The sequence below is a fragment of the Crinia signifera genome, chromosome 11 (assembly GCF_055691185.1).
Source record: "Crinia signifera chromosome 11, ASM5569118v1, whole genome shotgun sequence".
NCBI classification, from domain to species: domain Eukaryota; kingdom Metazoa; phylum Chordata; class Amphibia; order Anura; family Myobatrachidae; genus Crinia; species Crinia signifera.
The window spans coordinates 34,819,674-34,837,713 of NC_139227.1; the positions used below are offsets into that span (position 1 = coordinate 34,819,674).

General features: G+C 46.0%; 1 protein-coding gene and 1 long non-coding RNA gene across 3 annotated transcripts in view; one reads left to right on the top strand and one right to left on the bottom strand.

Annotated features, from left to right (window-relative positions):
* LOC146045386 (uncharacterized) overlaps positions 1 to 7,031 on the top strand; it is a 481,075-nt gene extending 474,044 nt beyond the window's left edge. Inside the window, exon 5 of the long non-coding RNA XR_014465428.1 lies at positions 6,770 to 7,031. This is a non-coding gene — a long non-coding RNA (uncharacterized LOC146045386). The remainder of the gene's footprint in view (positions 1 to 6,769) is intronic.
* The window catches only part of LOC146045385 (dual specificity protein phosphatase 22-A-like), a 69,680-nt gene that overhangs the window by 15,051 nt on the left and 36,589 nt on the right, over positions 1 to 18,040 (bottom strand). For both annotated transcript variants that reach the window (XR_014465426.1, XM_083164169.1), the window contains 2 exons: positions 8,999 to 9,073; positions 6,737 to 6,908 (listed from right to left, as the gene is read on the bottom strand). Coding sequence is in view for 1 of the 2 variants with exons in the window: in XM_083164169.1 (XP_083020295.1) it covers positions 6,737 to 6,908; positions 8,999 to 9,073 (247 nt within the window). In the remaining variant the exon portion in view is untranslated. The remainder of the gene's footprint in view (positions 1 to 6,736; positions 6,909 to 8,998; positions 9,074 to 18,040) is intronic.

Consider the following 18,040-nt stretch of genomic DNA (forward strand, 5'->3'; position numbering starts at 1 on the left):
CTCTGGGGCTGGCCCCATGCCAGGCCGGCTGAAGCTCACCCCCCTGGAGGAGATGGCAGAGTGCTGCATTGCAGTAGAGGAGGTCCGGGGGGTGAGCACCATGGATAGCGAGTCCCCAGCGGAAGTCTTTGCTTCTTTTGTTGAAGGTAATTATGTGCCATGGCATAAGTAGTTGCTCCTAATTTTCTTGGAATGTGTTGTAATTGTAATTTTCTCTTTCAGCAGCATCCCCACCGCTTGGTCAAGAATCTCTTGAGGAGGTGGCGGAGTCTGTGCCACCTGCCACCAGTGCCAGGCACGTGCAGCAGCAGCCACCGGCCGAGCCCGAATACGAAAGGTGGGGGCAGGTGCTTGGCCACATTCAGCAGCAGGGAGACTTGGCATCAGAGCGGATGCGTAGGACCGAGGAGGTCATGCAGGGTTTGGTCAGCACCCAGCAGACAATAGCTGGAAGCCTGCAGGCTATGGCTGAGGCCCATCAGGCCATGGCTGCAAGCCTGCAGGTGCTGGCAGATCAAGCCCTGCGGCAAAATGACCTCCTCCTCCACCATAATAAGCTTATGGTGGAGCTAGTTTCCAGCAATAGGGTCCTAATGTCATCCGTTTCTGGTGCATTCCCACCAGCAGCACTCCCTGCTGGCAGAGGGGGAACACCATCCCCCCCTCACCAGCATCTGCTCCACCTGGCCCACCATCCGACCGTGGCCGTAGAGCTGCTGCACGTGGCAAGGAGCCTACCAGGGCCAAACGTGCCCGCAAATGAACTTGTGTCCGCATTAATCTCCACCCTTATGTCTTCCCAAATCTTTCATTGAGCTGTGTGTGTCAGCTTCCTGTGTCCAATCCCGTGCAGAGGGTACCCACATTTGCCCTCGTTTCGAATGTCATGTTTGGTTCCCCTGTTGGGCTCTTTCGGCTACAATTACTGTCTGCTGTACTTGAAGTGTTGGTGCTATACTTTTGTTGTGAAGCCACCTGATGTTTTCCTAATGATTCTGCTGTGGTTCTGTATGTCACAAATTCATTGATTTATTATATATTATTTTTGTACAGTCCTGGCATGGTACCTTTTATTTTGTTACGGTTTCCATTTTTTTTTTATTGTAATAAATTAATATTTTTATCCCCAAATGTGTGGTTTAATTGTTACATGTAGAAGTGACATGTCTATTTGTATTAGTGATAGTAAGTTCTGTCCATTGGTTGCAGTGTAAAAGTGTGTGAAAACTGCAGCATATATGTGTGTGTTTAGTAAGGGTCCATTTAAGCTGCAATGGTTCCAATTGAAGCAGTGACAAGCGTGTAATTAATGAGTAATGAGTAAAGGAGTGGATTGTATTGTGTTCAGCTGACATTGGTTGTACTGATTAGGCGTTCCGATTGCCTAGCGCATGAACGAGTGGTGTCCGCAAAGCAATACTTGCTTATGGACACCGCATATTTCTTGCCTTTTTGTTTGCGTGCATTCGGTGTGCTATCCGAATGCACGCCTACCAAAATAAGTGCACTCCCTCGTGTCCGCCCATGTTTCCGCCCAGTTTAGCCCACTTTGAAAGTACGCCCCTGTGTAGTTCCGAATGACGCCCATAATACACCCATATTTCCCGAGTGAATGCGGTGCACATTTCTGTATGGTATTACTGAGTACAAGTACGGAGACCATGCGTGGCACATGCGCATAGCGTTCCCCACGCATGCGCAAACGGCTAAAAAACGCCATCCGAAAGTATTCGGAAATATATGCACCAACCAGAATAAGGCCCAATGTGACCTGATGGCACTTTGAAGCATCTGTACTGGCAGCAGAAAAAAAACCTTTGCAATATACCAATGTTTTTTATAATTATCAGTTTCTTATGATCTGTGGCAGCATGGGGAATTTCTGTGGGAGATGAGAATGTCATGCGGGACACAGGACTGCTCAGCTGAGATCATCATATATCATATGTCAGATAAGGAATCATTGCAGTGTTTTTCCCAGTGCAGTATAGCTGAACAACAATCACAGACATTTATCATGGGCATGAATTCTGTGCACTATACAGGGCCACATTAACAGGTGATCTGATTGAATGATGTATTATAGGACTGCATTAATAAGTGTTTGAATCAATGGTTTGCCGACAGTGTTGACTGCAAAGGGTTGTATTAACAAAAACCTGATGAAACTGTAGCCCCAGGCCCCCCACTTACATAGACCTGAACATAGAATATTTTGTTTTCTGTCTTGTCTGTGGTCACCCTGAGAACAAGTAGTCCGCACCAGTGTGCGAGGTTGATTGAACCATGAGGTTGATAGTACCATGGACTCCTGTAATCATTTGTAGCACATTGTACAAACACTTACCAGGGGGCTGCAAGGTGGTTGCTAGGATGTCACATGTAGAAATTAGTGGGATGCTCATATACACAAAAGTGAGACCATAAGAATCTACTAGACAGGATGGGTCTCATCAGACCAGTAGCCAGTGTAGAAGAAACAACAAGTATATGGTGTTTGTATAATGTACCAGCCACCCAAATGCCACCTACGTTGTAGATTGGATAATCTGCAAACTGGATCCGGTATACTACTAGGCAAATAATGGATTTTTTATTGGTATACTTGTCACAAAATTCTGTACTTGTTTCCTAGCACTGCGCCACCGATTTCAATTGTATGACATCGGGTCGGAAAAAAACGGTAGCATTGCATGCGACCAAATCGCATGCTATGCGACCGATTCAACCCGATTTTTAATTGTACAGCCACCCTGATGGCTGATTACAATGTTAAATGCCCCCCCGACCCGATTTTTAATTGTATACCCACCCTGATGGGTAATTACTGTCAAATGCCCCCCCCCCCCATTCTTAACGCCACGCCACGATCAATGCCAACCCGAAGCTTTGCGAACACAGCAGTACGCGTCCTCCGACCTTTTCATACCCCCACTATCCACGTCAGCGTGGAGTTGATTTTATATAGTGTGGCGAGCGCAGCGAGCCACCGAGCCCGAAGCGTGGCGAGCGCACACGCATTAATTCTCACGTATTACACGTCCCCTCGCCACACTTCGGTGGCTCGCAGCACTCGCCACACTATATTAAATCAACTCCACGCCGACGTGGATAGTGGGGTTATGAAAAGGTCGGAGGACACGTACCGCCGGTTTACGTTGACCGTGGCGTTACGTTAACAATGGGGGGGCATTTGACATAATAATTAACCATCAGGGTGGGTATACAATTAAAAATCGGGTCTGGGGGGCATTTAACATTGGGTCCAATGTAAAATCGGGTCTCAGGGACCATTTAACATTGGGTCCAATGTAAAAATCAGGTCGGTCGCGTCGATGCTACCGATTTTTTAATTGTACAAGTACCCAAAATTCTGTTGTTCTAAACTGCTGTATGTTATTAGTTGGAGCTGCTGGACCAGGTGAGTCACCCCTAGAAACTAGGGAGCTTATTTACTAAGATGGGAGTTTGACTGAAGATGGGATGCTGCTACGAGCAACCAATCAAAATCGTTTTTTTTATTTATTTAGCACCTTCTAGAAGATAATATATGGAATGTAATTGGTTGCTATGGGCAACATCCCATTTTCAACAGAACTCCCATCTTAGCAAATAAACCCCTACGGATGACTTGTAGGCATTCTAATCCTTTTGGCATTTCATCAGTGGCACAGTCAATGGAAGGTCAGTGTGACCAGACATATCAACATGAAGAGTGTCGTCAAATATACCAATCCTAGAACTGCTCACCAATTTATAAAAATGAATAAAATGAAAACATTAAAGAAAACAAGCACTTCAATCCCATTGTGGTGTCAGAGGCTCCTGTATCTGTGTGTGTGATATAAGATGTCTTGGAGCGTAGCCCCTAATCAGGGAAATCCCTTTCTGGGGATATCCAGAAGGGGTTGTGCAATGCTGGAGAGGATCATGTAATCACTGTTGCAATCAGATCAGCAGTTAATACTACATGTGATTCAATTCTTGACAGGGCAGACGGATCATGAGGAGCTGGGAGAATTTCTAGATTGTGCAGTGTCAGAGAACCTGTGACCCATCGCCCACTTCCACGATAACACTGCGTCAGAAAACACAATGACAACACTTTGCACTGAACTACACAAACTCATTTACTCATATCCCCGTGTCAGGCTACATACACATCAATGGCCAGTGTCACACACTACCTAGGGCAAAAATATAAAGAATAAAATAAATAGCAAAGTGCCAAACCCACGTGATGACAGTAAACAAGAGAAAAGAGAAGTAGTACGTCCTCTGAATGGTGTCATTGACGAGTAATGTGAGTCCTCCTATGAAAACAAACCCCAGTCCCAGAAAAAGGATATATTGTGTACTTGAGACCGAGTAAACAGCAACCAGGTATAAACGGGAAAATATGGTGAAGGTTTGGTGAGCCTAACTAGCCGTATTCTACCCTAATCCTGCCAGCTAGCCCCCTCTTTGGGTCTTCATTTTGCAACAATACTTCTCCTTGCCAGTGGCTCCAATCCCTGAGTATCCCGCTAGGAACCAGATGCTAAATGCGTTGGTATTTGTTTTTTAACTCATCTCTCAAGGACAGATGGGTCCACAATTGGTGCCCAGAAGATTGAGTGTGTTATCAGAAAGTACTCTGACCCCTGGGGGTGATCCTGGAGAGAACACCTGGATAACATCATCTCTGCCTTGTCCAGCTAATAATGGGTTGGGATCATTTGGTCTACAGCATGATGGTCAACACCGTTGGGTCCACATGGATCCAGTTCGACATGGGAAAAGGTCAAAAGGTCATTCGTTCGACAGTGTCTAGGACGACACTAGGACGATCCCCCAAATTATTAGGGGATGCGGTCATTTGGTCGACAGTCATTAGGTCAACACCATTAGGTCGACATGGGAAAAGGTCGAAAGGTAATTAGTTAGACAGGTCATTAGTTAGACAGGTCATTAGTTAGACAGGTCATTAATTCGACAGTATCTAGGTCGACAGTCAAAAGGTGGACATGGGGTTTTTCACTGTTTTTTGACCCGAATGTCAACACAGTGGACACAGTTTAAAGTGCACTCGCTGCGCTCGCAATGCTTTGTGCGCAGTGCCTCGCTATGCTCGGCACACTATTTTATTCTCCCATCATGCCCTAGTGGATGGTAGGGCATGAAATACCGCCTGTCGGCTCAAAAAAACAGTGAAAAACCCCATGTCGACCTTTTGACTGTCGACCTAGATATTGTCGAACTAATGACCAGTCTAATTACCTTTCAACCTTTTCCCATGTCGACCTAATGGTGTTGACCTAATGACTGTCGACCAAATGACCGCATCCCCTAATAATTTGGGGGAAATACTCTTTTTTTTTTTTTTTTCTTGATGGAGAAGGTTGCACACTGGCCTCCTCCTCTGAAAAACACCCCTGGCTATCAGTATGCCAGACTAATAGCACAGCAAGTGGATGCCTTAATCATAATAAATGAACCATTTCTTGTATGAAAAGTTGGAATTAGAATATTTGCAAATGCTGTTGTTTTTTTCAAAAAGGATAATTCTGTGCGGCACTTTGCATTTGAGGAGTAACCTAATGACTGTTACATGGGATAAAGTAGAAATAAACGTAAAAATAACCCAGAGCAATTGATTGTTGCCGTGTCGACCCGATGTGAAACGGCCTTTTTCAAATTCTTGGTTCCAGAAACTCGGCATTCTGACCGGGGTTATTAGAAGACTTAATCCCGGGTCGGACCCTGGTTGCTGTGCAGTGCGAATGGGCAACCGGGGTCGAGCGACTCTGTTCTCGTTCAAACTATGGAGGAGGCAGCACTTAGAGACAGCATCAGCTCCAATCGCTGCCTCCTCCCCCGCCCACAATGATGCGTAGCCCCTCCGCTCTCACATATGACTTCAGCGACCAAGCTTATTGCCGGGTCGCTGGAGGCTTCTTACATCGCAAATGCTGGGTGCGTTCCAGGGATGGATCTGAGTCCAAAATCTGTGTGCGACTCGGCATTTGCAATGTGAACGGGGTATAAGTGACTGAATAATTGGCCATACATGACTTTTGTAGCGGGAGAATTAACTGCTTTATTGTCATTGGTACCAGGTACGTTCATGGGCAGAATAAACAACACGAGGAGCTATTTATTTAGTGGGTATATAGTTTGGAGCATTTTACCCTTATGGGGGGGAATTTACTACGATGGGAATTAGACTTCACATGTGATGTTGCTAGGGCAACCAATCAGAATCTACTTCTTATTTATTTATCCCCCTCTAGAAGATAGTAGACAGGATCTGATTGGTTGCCCATAGCAACATCACATGTGAAGTCCAATTCCCATCTTAGTACATTTCCCCCTATATATATTGCTTACACACTGTAACCTACATAGTGGGGCCAATAGGGTTTTTTATTCTGGTAGTCTCTTGGGTAGGATTAACAGTACATAGAACCTATTGATTTTGAAAGGATCGTGTATCTTGCTTTAGTATTCTGTATTTCCCCCATTATGTGCCATCTATCCCAGGCATTGCCTATTCTGCCCAGTGTAACCCATGCAGTTCTCCCAAGATGGCTGCCTCACTTTTATATTATGTTCATGGTTTCTCTATGTTTTGCAAATCTATTTTCATGGTATCAGTAAAGTGCCTTGAATTCTATTGAGGGAAAAGGGCTACAGAATCAAAATGATTGTTATTTCCCAGTAAAAAATAAAACCCCAGCAAAAAAAAATATTTTACCTCCTTCAATAACGCAATTTCATATTCCTGCAGTTGCTGCTGGAAACCGAGGTTGGGGCTCACATACGACCTAGCGGACTTCACCGCGGAAAGGCAATCCTCCCAGCTGAAGCGCGTCACAGTCATGAGGTAGGCGACCACAATCGTTGTGCTCCGAGACACCCCGGCCAAGCTGTTTATGGTGAGAAAATAACAACTGTAGTGTTCATTTCAGGGATGTGGTTTTGCTGGCAAACTAGGCACAGGCCTGCGTGTTTGTACGTTCCATTCAGTGATTCAGAAACCCATGCATATTTTTTGGCACATAAATTAATCTTTATACCACACTGATTTACAAATTGCTCCATATACTACAAGCCTCATAGATTGGTTGCATTGCAGACAAAGGAAGAGATGATTGGTGGGATTTTTTTTGTATAGTATTATGTTACGAAGAATCCTGTTTGTCCAAGTATGAACATGCTTCTCATTGCTGGGATATGTGGCCACTTTTCAAAACGCTAGGCTGCCCGGATTCCGAGAGGCTTACTTACCTTTCCGGGGAGCCGGGAAGTTGACCCAATTTCTGGGACCCTCCCGACCATTCCAGGCAACCCTGCTTAAAACCCCCCTGTGCGAGAGGTCCCCCAATAGAAAGGACCGCCTTCCTAAGTACAGGGCCGGAGCCACCACTAGGCAGATCTTAAGGCCCCCATACATTAGTCCGACTTGTCCTAGGGACAAGTCGGACTTGATTTCCCCTGCAGCTCCCCGGGAGAGGGACACACGATTAGGCACTTGATGTGCCAAATTTTGCATATGATAAATCTCATGGATTTATCATATGCAGTCCCCGGGGAGCTGCAGGGGGAGAGCCGGGTGGGGGACGCTGGGGAGCAGCAGGGAACAGCTGGGCAGGGTGAGCTGACAAATAGTCAGCTGGCCGGGGACACTGTTGATCCGGGCATGGGGAGAGGCTGGCAGGGGCAGTGTACACATAGGCAGCGGGCGGGGGGACGCCGGTGAACCGGCGAGAGGAACAGCTCACGTGCTGGGCAGGACCAGGCAGACGCAGCTTCGAGGAAGAAAAAAAACAATACAAAGAATGGGGAGCCAGTGATTGAAGCTACGTCTGCCTGGTCCTCCTGCCCAGCAGTGAGCTGTTCCCCTCGCCGGTTCACCGGCGTCCCCCCGCCCGCTGTCTATAGTGTCAGCTGCCCCTGGCAGCCTCTCCCCATGCCTGGTGTCCCCCGCCTGCTGACTATTTGTCAGCTCACCTTCCCTGGCGTCCCCCGCCCGCTGACCCTGCCCGGAGACTGCACATAAGATTTAGGAAATCTTATGTGCAGCCGGTGCGACTGCCCGACTCCGATCCGATGCGCACGGGACCGCGCATCGGGTCGGATAGGGTGTCAAAACATGCGATTTGGGACGATTTCACAGCCTGATTCATCCGAATCGGGTGAAATCGGGCCCAAATCGCATAATGTATGGGGGCCTTAAGTCTGGGGCTCTGAAAGAGGTTACACCGGCCCTGCCTAAGTATACCATCTCCTAAGAGCTGTACCCGGCAACATATATTGGTCTGGGTTTGCTCTGTGTTCTGTAACACAATTCTTAGATGAAAATGACCATTAGATAAAATTCAGTAGTATGAAATCTTGAAAACATGTAGTTACAAACCAAAACATAAAAGCACATATTTAACTTTCCCCCCTTACACAAGCATCCAGCAGCACAGCCGTGCAGCATCAGGAATAAGTGCAGCAACCGTACGTGAGGTAATACAGTATGTACATCTTACACCAGGGGTGGAGTTACTGGCTCACCTCACTATAATATGTATATAGTAGTATGTTTACCTCTCCCTCTTCCTGCCACCATATGTGAGGTAATATGTACAGCTTACACCAGGGGTGGAATTACTGGCTCACCTCACTATCATATATATACAGTATATACCCCTCCCTCTTCCTGCCACCACAAGCTCCCCAGTAGTCACTAGAACATTGTGTCCTCGATAAACCACAGTGGGGGAGAGTACAGGCTGACATGTTTAAGTGTTCCACACGCATGCTGCCTCACACACCTGTAGCATAGGAGTTCTCCTGACCTGTATATCACAGGTGGGAGGGATGTGTCTATGCAGCTTGCCGTCAGAATAGATCCACTTCTTCCAGTGGTAATAGAACTGCCTGCATTGTATTTATTATCTCCTCATTTTAGTGAGCACCTGACTAATTTCGGATTAGTTTGTAATCGCATTGCTAGAGGGGTACTCACCAATGCACCAGGCAGCCTCCACGTCGCAGGCGACATTCGTGAATGAACTTGATGCATTTTTTAAAATGCTGAATCCTAGTGAGCAAAGTAGAACAGTGAAAATATTGGACAAGTTGGACTATTTGTGGTCTATACATGGCAATAGAATTACTTGTAACTTTATTTCAACAACCATTGTGTGAGGAGCTAGTTGTGTATTATGTTGAATAGAAATGTTTAATTTTACTTAGTTTTCTTTTTACCTCTGTTGTGCAGCGGGGTCCGGGGAAGGGCAGCGGGTTCCGGTTCGGGCAGCGAGGGTTCCAGTCTGGGCAGCGGGGGGACGTGCAGCGGGGTCTGGGGACGGGCAGTGCCACGGCGGCTTTCACTTGTAGTAAGCTAAGCTATTTGCCTGGCGGCGGGAAGCGCTGCTGATTTTGAAAAGACTTGCCGGACGCTGATTTGCTGAGAGAATTCAGCCAATCAGCCTCAGGCAAGTCTTTTCAAAATCTGCTTCCTGCAGGGCAAATAGCGTAGCTTGCTTCCAGCTGCCGCTACACCCGTCCCCAGACCCCTGCTGCCCATTCCCGGACCCCCGCTGCCCGTCCCCAGACCCCCGCTGCCCGGCCTGACAGTGCCCCCCCCCCCAATGCAGCGCCCGGTCGGCGTGACCCCCAAGCCCCCCCCCCCCCAGTTACGGCACTGCCTTAATTTAGGAAGCATCAACATATTATGCATCACTGTACAAGGAATATACAGTAGGTGCAGTCACAGCTATGTGCCATAAGCACCATAGTTTCAATTCAGTCAGTAGCTAATTAATTTACCGGCATATATATATATATATATATATTTTTTTTTTTTAATAATACATTTTTATTAAGTCTTGCACATGAACACAATATGAGGAGGCACATTTCTGCCATAAATCGTAATGCACAGGAACAGGTAATTAAAAGGCAAAACATTCAACAACCGAGTATAATCTGTAAAGTATTTTGCTATATCTCAATCAAGTAAGCAAGACCAGTATTTATTATAGAAGAGAAGGGGGGAAGAAATGTAGAAGAGGGCGGACAAAAGAGGAAAGGGAGAGGATAGGGAAATATGGGGGGGGGGGGGGGGGCTCAATGTGTGATATGGTATAATAAGAACACTGCACTGAAAGGGGTGCATACTCTTAAAATTGGATTATTCAGCCGAGGAATGTGGAGGTGAAGAAAGGGCCGTTAGGGCTGGGGATTTATTGTAAAATAGTGATAGGCCCCGTACTTCTCTGTATTCGCTCCACTTGAGCCATTTGATATGGATCGACAAAGCAGAGGATGAATATTTAACGTTGGTTGTCTCAAACAAGGAATGTTTATGGACATTATTAGCAATATGTGAGATTGAAGGTATTACTGGAGATTTCCAATACTGGCCTATGGCTGCCTTAGTTGAAATCAGAATATGTCTAAGTAGGTATAAATCAACAAGTCCCATCTGTGCAACCTTGGACTACAGGATCACCATACAGGCACAGTCCTTTATTGTGGAGGAACGCCACCTCTCTAATTTGCCACAAGCAAGATCCAACAAGTCCTTGCTCAGGCTATCCATCCCTGTGGGGAAAAGCCATCTTTACCCAATTGGAAGAAGCACAGTGGAGGACCATTACCCACTCCTGACACCGACTCGATATTAGGACTTACAACACATTTTGGGCCCAAAATGGAACAGGACACACCTGAATGTAAGGTGACTTTTCTAAAAAATCTCATTAATACGTGCACTAATAACTGCAGCAATTTTTTCAAATCAATTTTTTCTAATCAATTTTTTCTTATCAATTTTTTCTTATCAATTTTTTCTTATCTATTATTTTTATAAATGGCTTTTTGAAGCCACCCAATACACCTTTTAAATGTACTGTTGTAAAATAAATGTATTTTTAAATTGCATACCTCTATCTAGTGTGTAGCGCAACTATCCTTTTGCAATTTGTTTATCTTTAAGGGTGTGACACCCTTGTTGCAGCTTGGCAAAACAAACCCATACAGGCGCCCTTTCAGATACGTCAGTATCTATACCCCACTTGTTCTTTCACCCATATTCCTTACTATGGCGACTGCCAGGACAGTGGAGTCTGCATCCTGATTGGCTGTACTTTGTCATCCCCCTGAACCCTCCCTCTCCTTCACCTATAAACATCCTTCCTCTGCAATATTTCTCTCTGTCTGCTTTAAGCACCCTGGATCTGCATCCTAATTCATCAAAAACATTACCTCCTGGCTTTGCCGCTCCCTTTTCACCAACTTACCCACTCTCATTCTCTGGAATCCAAGTGACACCCATATTAATCGGATGACTGTTTAAGTGTCTTGAAATATACTCCAGCTCAAACTCTCTGCTTTTCCCTTGACTTATGCCTTTCCTTCCCTCCTTACTTCCATTCCTGCCTCCAAGATTTCTCTCATGCATCTCCTCACCTAAGGAATTCTATCCTTGCAGACAGGATTTCTCCCAAACCTACAATCTTTTCAGAGGGTGCTTTTAACCCTTTGAGTGCCAAGGTAATTTGTCAAAATAGGTGTGAAAACTGTAAAAAAAAATAATAATAATAATTATTAACCCTTTGAGTGCCAACTTTGCTATGAGAGATCCTCAAAATATCAGTTAAAAATGGCAGCGCTGCTCACATCGGCTGTTCTCTTTTTTGGGTTCAATATTTAACTAAACTTCAATGAATTGACTCGGCTGTATTTGTATTATTTATACTAAAAGAACAGTCGCTGTGAGTGATGCTTCAATTTTTAGAGGATATTTTGATGATCACACAGTTGGCACTAAAAGGGTTAACACAGATTTCTACTTGCACCTCAGGGTTAGGGTACAAGCAGATCATGCACCTGGTTTGCTAATCATTTAAGAATAGTGTCACATTTAGAGGAGTGACTACACCACTTCACATGTGCTCACTAATGATCAATTTAAAGAGGTTGTTATTCTGCCCCTGTAGACAGAGCCAGCCCCACCACTTTGCCTCTACAGTTGCCCATACACACGGTGATTGGAGCAGACAAGGGATGCCAATCCCGGGGCATTTTTTCAATCCCGGGATTGAAAAATGCTCAATCCCGGGATTCCCGGGATCCCGGGATTGGCATCCCCACCAGAAAAAAAAACATTTTTAGCATAGGACCCACCCCGGCCGACCCGCACATCTACTTACATTAGGGTGCGGGCGGGCGGCCGGGAGTGGGTTTGGAGGTGCACGGTGCCTCCCGGCAAGTGCACCTCCATAGAAGACAGCAGGTGGGCGGAGGCAGGCAGGCGGGCGGCGGAGAAGAGGCGGGGAGGCGGGCAGGCGGGCGGAGTCAGGCCGGCGTGCTGGCGGGCGGCGGAGAAGAGGCGGGTAGGCGGGCAGGCGGTCACTGGTGACGTGTGGCCTGCGCAGCGTGACCTCTACTGTCACGCTACGCAGGCCGCACGCCGGGTCAGGTTACGGGAACCCCGGGATTGGATTCTCCAATCCCAGGATTGAAATCCCGGACTTTTTTAGGCCAAATCCCGGGATCCCGCCGATCCCGATCCCGGGATTGGCCACACTAGAGCAGACAATTAGGTTTCTTACACCTATTTTACAACAAATTGTCAGATCAGGAATTTTTGTGGTACTTGTTTCCTAGAACGGCCACAATCGTGAGTGATCGTGGCTCTTAATTAAGGGACACGATCCTCACGATGTGGCCGATTTTTTACAATTTTTTCCCTTTGATTGACAGAAATCGGGTCAATCGGTCGGTCGCGACCAATTAAAATCGGCCGCGATGCGACCGACCGATTGACCCGATTTTTCCATAGACTTCAATGTTAAAAAAACTTTTAACATTGAAATCGGGAGGATCTTGTCGGTCTTGTGCCATTATAATGGCACAAGATGAGATGGACTTGATTAAGTCCATCTCACATAGGGAAAAATGATAAAAAAGGTGAAATGGGCCAATATGACCCATTTCACATTTTTTATGTGCCCGCCATGACCCCACGATAGACGTCAACCCGAAGCGTGGCGAGCGCAGCGAGCCCGCGAGGGGCGGCGGTGCGCGTCCTCCGACCTTTTCATTCCCCTACTATCCACTAGGGCGTGGAGTGAGAATAGAATAGTGTGGCGAGCGCAGCGAGCCACCGAGCCCGAAGCGTGGCGAGCGCAGCGAGCCCCGCGAGGGGACGCGTATACCTGTGAAGTTATACGCGTCCCCTCGCGGGGCTCGCTGCGCTCGCCACGCTTCGGGCTCGGTGGCTCGCTGCGCTCGCCACACTATTCTATTCTCACTCCACGCCCTAGTGGATAGTAGGGGAATGAAAAGGTCGGAGGACGCGCACCGCCGCCCCTCGCGGGCTCGCTGCGCTCGCCACGCTTCGGGTTGACGTCTATCGTGGGGTCTAGCCCACTTACTAACATTTGGGGGGGCAATTGAAAATAATCAGGTGAAAAAAAAAAAAAAATCGGGTGAAAAATCGGTCGGTCGGATCGGTCGCATCGCATGCGACCAAATCGCATGCGATGCGATCGATCCGATTTTTTATCTTACGACCACAACGATCTAAATCGTTGTGGCCGTGCTAGGAAACAAGTACCATTTTTGTTAATGAATCATTTCCCTAATTATTATTTATTTTATTATTTATGAACAGTTTATTATAGCGCACACATATTCTGCAGCGCTTTACAGAAAATATTTGAACATTCACATCAGCCCCTGCCCCAGTGGAGCTTACGATCTATTTTCCCTACCACATGTACACACACAGACATTCTAGGGTTAATTTTGTTGGGAGTCAATTAATCTACCGGTATATTTTTGAATTGTGGCAGGAAACCAGAGTACCCTGAGGAAAGCCACACAAGTACGGCATACCTCCCAACTGTCCCGCTAAACGCGGGAATGTCACGGTTTTTGGGGACGTTCCCGCGTCCCTCCCACGGCCGGCAGTGTCCCCCTTTGGCGGGGGGCATTTGGGAGTCCCCCCAATCTGACAGAATACACGCTGTGCGCATGCGCACAGCGTCTATTCAGCGGTAGTGGCCGAAAACGAGGACGCGGCCTATTCTTCAATTGAAAAAGTTGGGAGGTATGAGTACGGGGAGAATATACAAACTCCACATAGTTAGGACCGCTGTGAGAGTCGAACCCATGACTTCAGTTAATGGATTGCTGATCATCAACAGTTTCATCCGGATTGGGGAATCAGCCATCTCATACATGGGGGCTTTTACCCCCATGTATGGGGTCTTTGGGGCCAAGCAGCTGAAGTGAGCAGAAATAAATACTCCTAAAAGCTGATGATGAGATTAGGGATCTGGAGAATCTGGCTTCTCTGGCTCATATATCTTAATTCAGTTTCCCTGATTCCATTCATATCCGCAGGCCATCGATGACTGTGATCCGCCTGGGAAATCTTCATTTTAAAAACTGGGTCTGATCTGGTGGAGACAATAATGGCTATTGATCATTCCTTCATGCCCCTGTCTCTGCACAATGGGCATTGCCACGGGTTGTGCCAAACATGACCTCTATATTTTTGTTCTCTTAACCAGACTCCTGCTGGGAATACCTGCTGGATAATGAGCACTCTGCAGCATTTTATTGCATGTCATCAGTTCCCATTAGTCTGTAGTTGGAAGCACACATTTTATTTTGTGGATTGATTTTATATTATGCAACTATTTTACAGTAAAGGGAAGGGCATCTGAGGGTTAACTGGTGGCGGCAAAAAAATTATAAACCACCATTTGATGGGGATAAACTGTGCGGAACTAGGTATAATTGCTGGAAGCTGACTAGGAATGCTACTGTATCTAACAACATTTTTAAAGTATTTTTCTTTGGCCAGCTTAAACATTCAGAATGTGCCAATGTTTCTCTCGTCCGATGGTGTCAGAGGTTACAGGATAAGCTGCCACTCATGGACAGGTTATAGAGTAAAGCGTAAAACCCTGGCATGCTAACAAGCATTTGAAGCAGTACCATATACAAATATTCTGCACTTGCACAGCTGTTTTTTTAAGATCATTCATTTTCTGCATTTAGAAGAAATCCCTGGGAGGTCTCTTCGACTTGGGTGAGGTGGGTGAGAAGCCGCTTCCTGTTAAGGGGTCTACTGTAAGATGTGGGTTGGGTCCTAACACATGAAGCTGCAGAGAAAAGGTCACACTCAAGAGAAAACACTAACAGAAACATATCAATGGGTAAATGAAAACACTTGTATAGAGAGCTGAGGAGGGCAGATGGTGTTGGACACAACTGCAAATGCAGACTGCTCTTTGGGGTATCTGCAAACTGCACTCTGCAGGAAGCAATCACAAACTGCGTATGCACCTTATCATGTACATGCACATGCAGGGCCGGAATAAGGGGGGGCTCAAGGGGTCAGTACCCCTGGGCCCCCTGTGTTTAGCATGTACTTTTCAAAAAAAGTCACCTATCTGCCAATGTCACAATGATTAATGGTGCTGTGTATCGGGATTCAAGGCACACTGACTGCACACTTGTGCAGTGCATTACTGGGAGTTGACTAAGTCCCATGAGACTTTGCACAAGAGATGGTGGAGATGCTCTGCTTGGTGGAGCTCATCACATGCTTCTCAGGCCCATGGAGGACAGCAGCAGCAGCCTCATCATGGGAGGGGTTTTAATCAGAGGCAGCTTTGATCCTGTGAGGTCTCCTACAGAGTAAGGCACAGACGGACAAACACAGGCTGTTCATGTGGTAATATATATATATATATATATATATATATATATATATATGTTTAAATTAATCCCCCCCCCCCTGCAGTTACACATTGACCAACTTTATAGTGCCTTTACTATGTGTTTTGACAGTATAATATTCTCCCGTGCAGTTTGCAGCCAGTAATGACAAGTGGGAGGGTGCCCCCCTGTCTAAAGTGACCCAGGCCCCCCCCCAAAAGCTTAATCTGGCACTGTGGACATGGACAGAGACAAAGTGCAGGTAGATTCCTCTTTATGGGCAACAACTATCCAGATCCATGTCGTGAGCCTGCTCATGGGCACCTGTGTGCATTCAGCTTACGGACAGAGATGAGATTTTCTGGCAGATATTTTCAGCCAGCATGGGGCAAGTGGAAACACAGTGGGTGATGCAGCACTCCACGTGCAAGCGGAAACAGCCATAACCCCTGTAGCACAGTGCCGATATTGCAGGCATTGTACAGCAGGAGGTGGGCTATGATGATATAATTTAGCATAATTCGCAACATCAGCAAACCCCCCCCCCCCCATCCACCAAAGGTGCCAGTAGGGGGAGCCAATTTGTACTTGTCTGTTCAACAATAACAAAGGCAAAGATTTCTAGACTACTATCACATGTATACGTAAATAGGTACTTAGGGCCTAATTTAGCATGGATCTATAATAAGAGAATTTGCAAATCTAGCAATTATTAAACAACTGTGCATGAGTACTGTAAGTATTGCGCACACGTGAGGGATATAGTGACAAAAAAGCAAATAATTCTTGGCATCGAGCATGTAACCCCTGGCAATAGGCACATACTGTAGGTAAAAAATAAGTAGTGTATTTATGGGGGGGGCACTTCTTTATTATCCTAGGTCGGCTGGAACCCTTAATCAGAACCCTGCTGAATGGCAGCTGTCTACTATCTGCTCGCAGTTAACTGCAACCTCCCAGGTTAATGATCCATACTGAATTAGGCCCTTAACCCTTTGATCACCAAATTAATTTGTCAAAATAGGTGTGAAAATTGCCAAACCTGTTTTTTCATCATAATGACCTGTAATTTTACCTTACATAGAAAATAGGGTACTTGTGTATTATCACGGCGCCCACTAAGCAAATGTTAATTTGCTTAGTGGGCTATTCTGCGTAGGGAAATCGCATCGCATCGCATGGGCCATTTTAAGGGACATGTGATGCGATTTTCCTATGTCATTTATTCACTACTCTCTCAGCCTCGGGGGATCGCATCGCATGGCATCGCACCTCCCGCAAAATCGCATGCAATCGCATGCTATTTTATAGGGTGTGCGATGCCATGACATTACCTATACCATACTATGATTGTATGACATACAATCATGTTTTAGGGCCACCCCCCAATATCCACACCACTCCAAAGCGTGGCGAGCGCAGCGGAACGCGTCCTCCGACGGTTTCATTACCTTACTATCCACGTCGGCGTGGAGTTGATTTTATATAGTGTGGTGAGCGCAACGTGGATAGTGGGGGAATGAACAGGTCGGAGGACACGTTCCGCTGCGCTCGCCATGCTTCGGGGTGGCGTGGATAGTGGGGGGCCTAAAACATCATTGTATGTCATACAATGATATTATGGTATATCTAATGTCATGGCATCGCACAACCTATAAAATCACATGCGATTTTGCGGGACATGCGATGCGATGCCCCGGGGCTGAGAGAGCAATGAATAAATTACAGTAAAAAATCGCATTGCATCGCATGACCCTTAAATGGCCCATTCGATGCAATGCAATTTCCCTACGGTGCCATACGTAGCAATACTGGGCGCCGTGATAATACACAAGTACCGAAAATATAATCTATTTTTATACATTTTTTATTTGAATTGACATAATAAATATTAGTGACGCTGGCATTTTTAGCATACATTTTGCACATCTCTCACAGATGTTAGCACTCATAGGGTTTAAAGAAAGAAAACACTATTATATTCTGTTCCATAATGTACAGTATCTAGCAAGAACAGTTGTCGCTAAACACATTGGTCCCCTCTAAAAAGTCACAGTGGTAAACATTGCGTTTTATGCTCAGTTGTATCTACAGCTCTGCTAGCAGGGGTATGCCTTTTATGTGATATTTTGGGGAAAAAATATATGTAAATGTCGTATGATAAAGTATTTAATTGAACACTGCAATTTATTTAATTAGAAATGTTTGTAGCGAAACTTTATCATGGGCAGTAGTAGCAACATTAACCCATGCGGGCTATAAAAAAAAGACATCATGTAGAAGAAAAAAAATCAACCAATCAATAAAATTGTATTATTTTCTA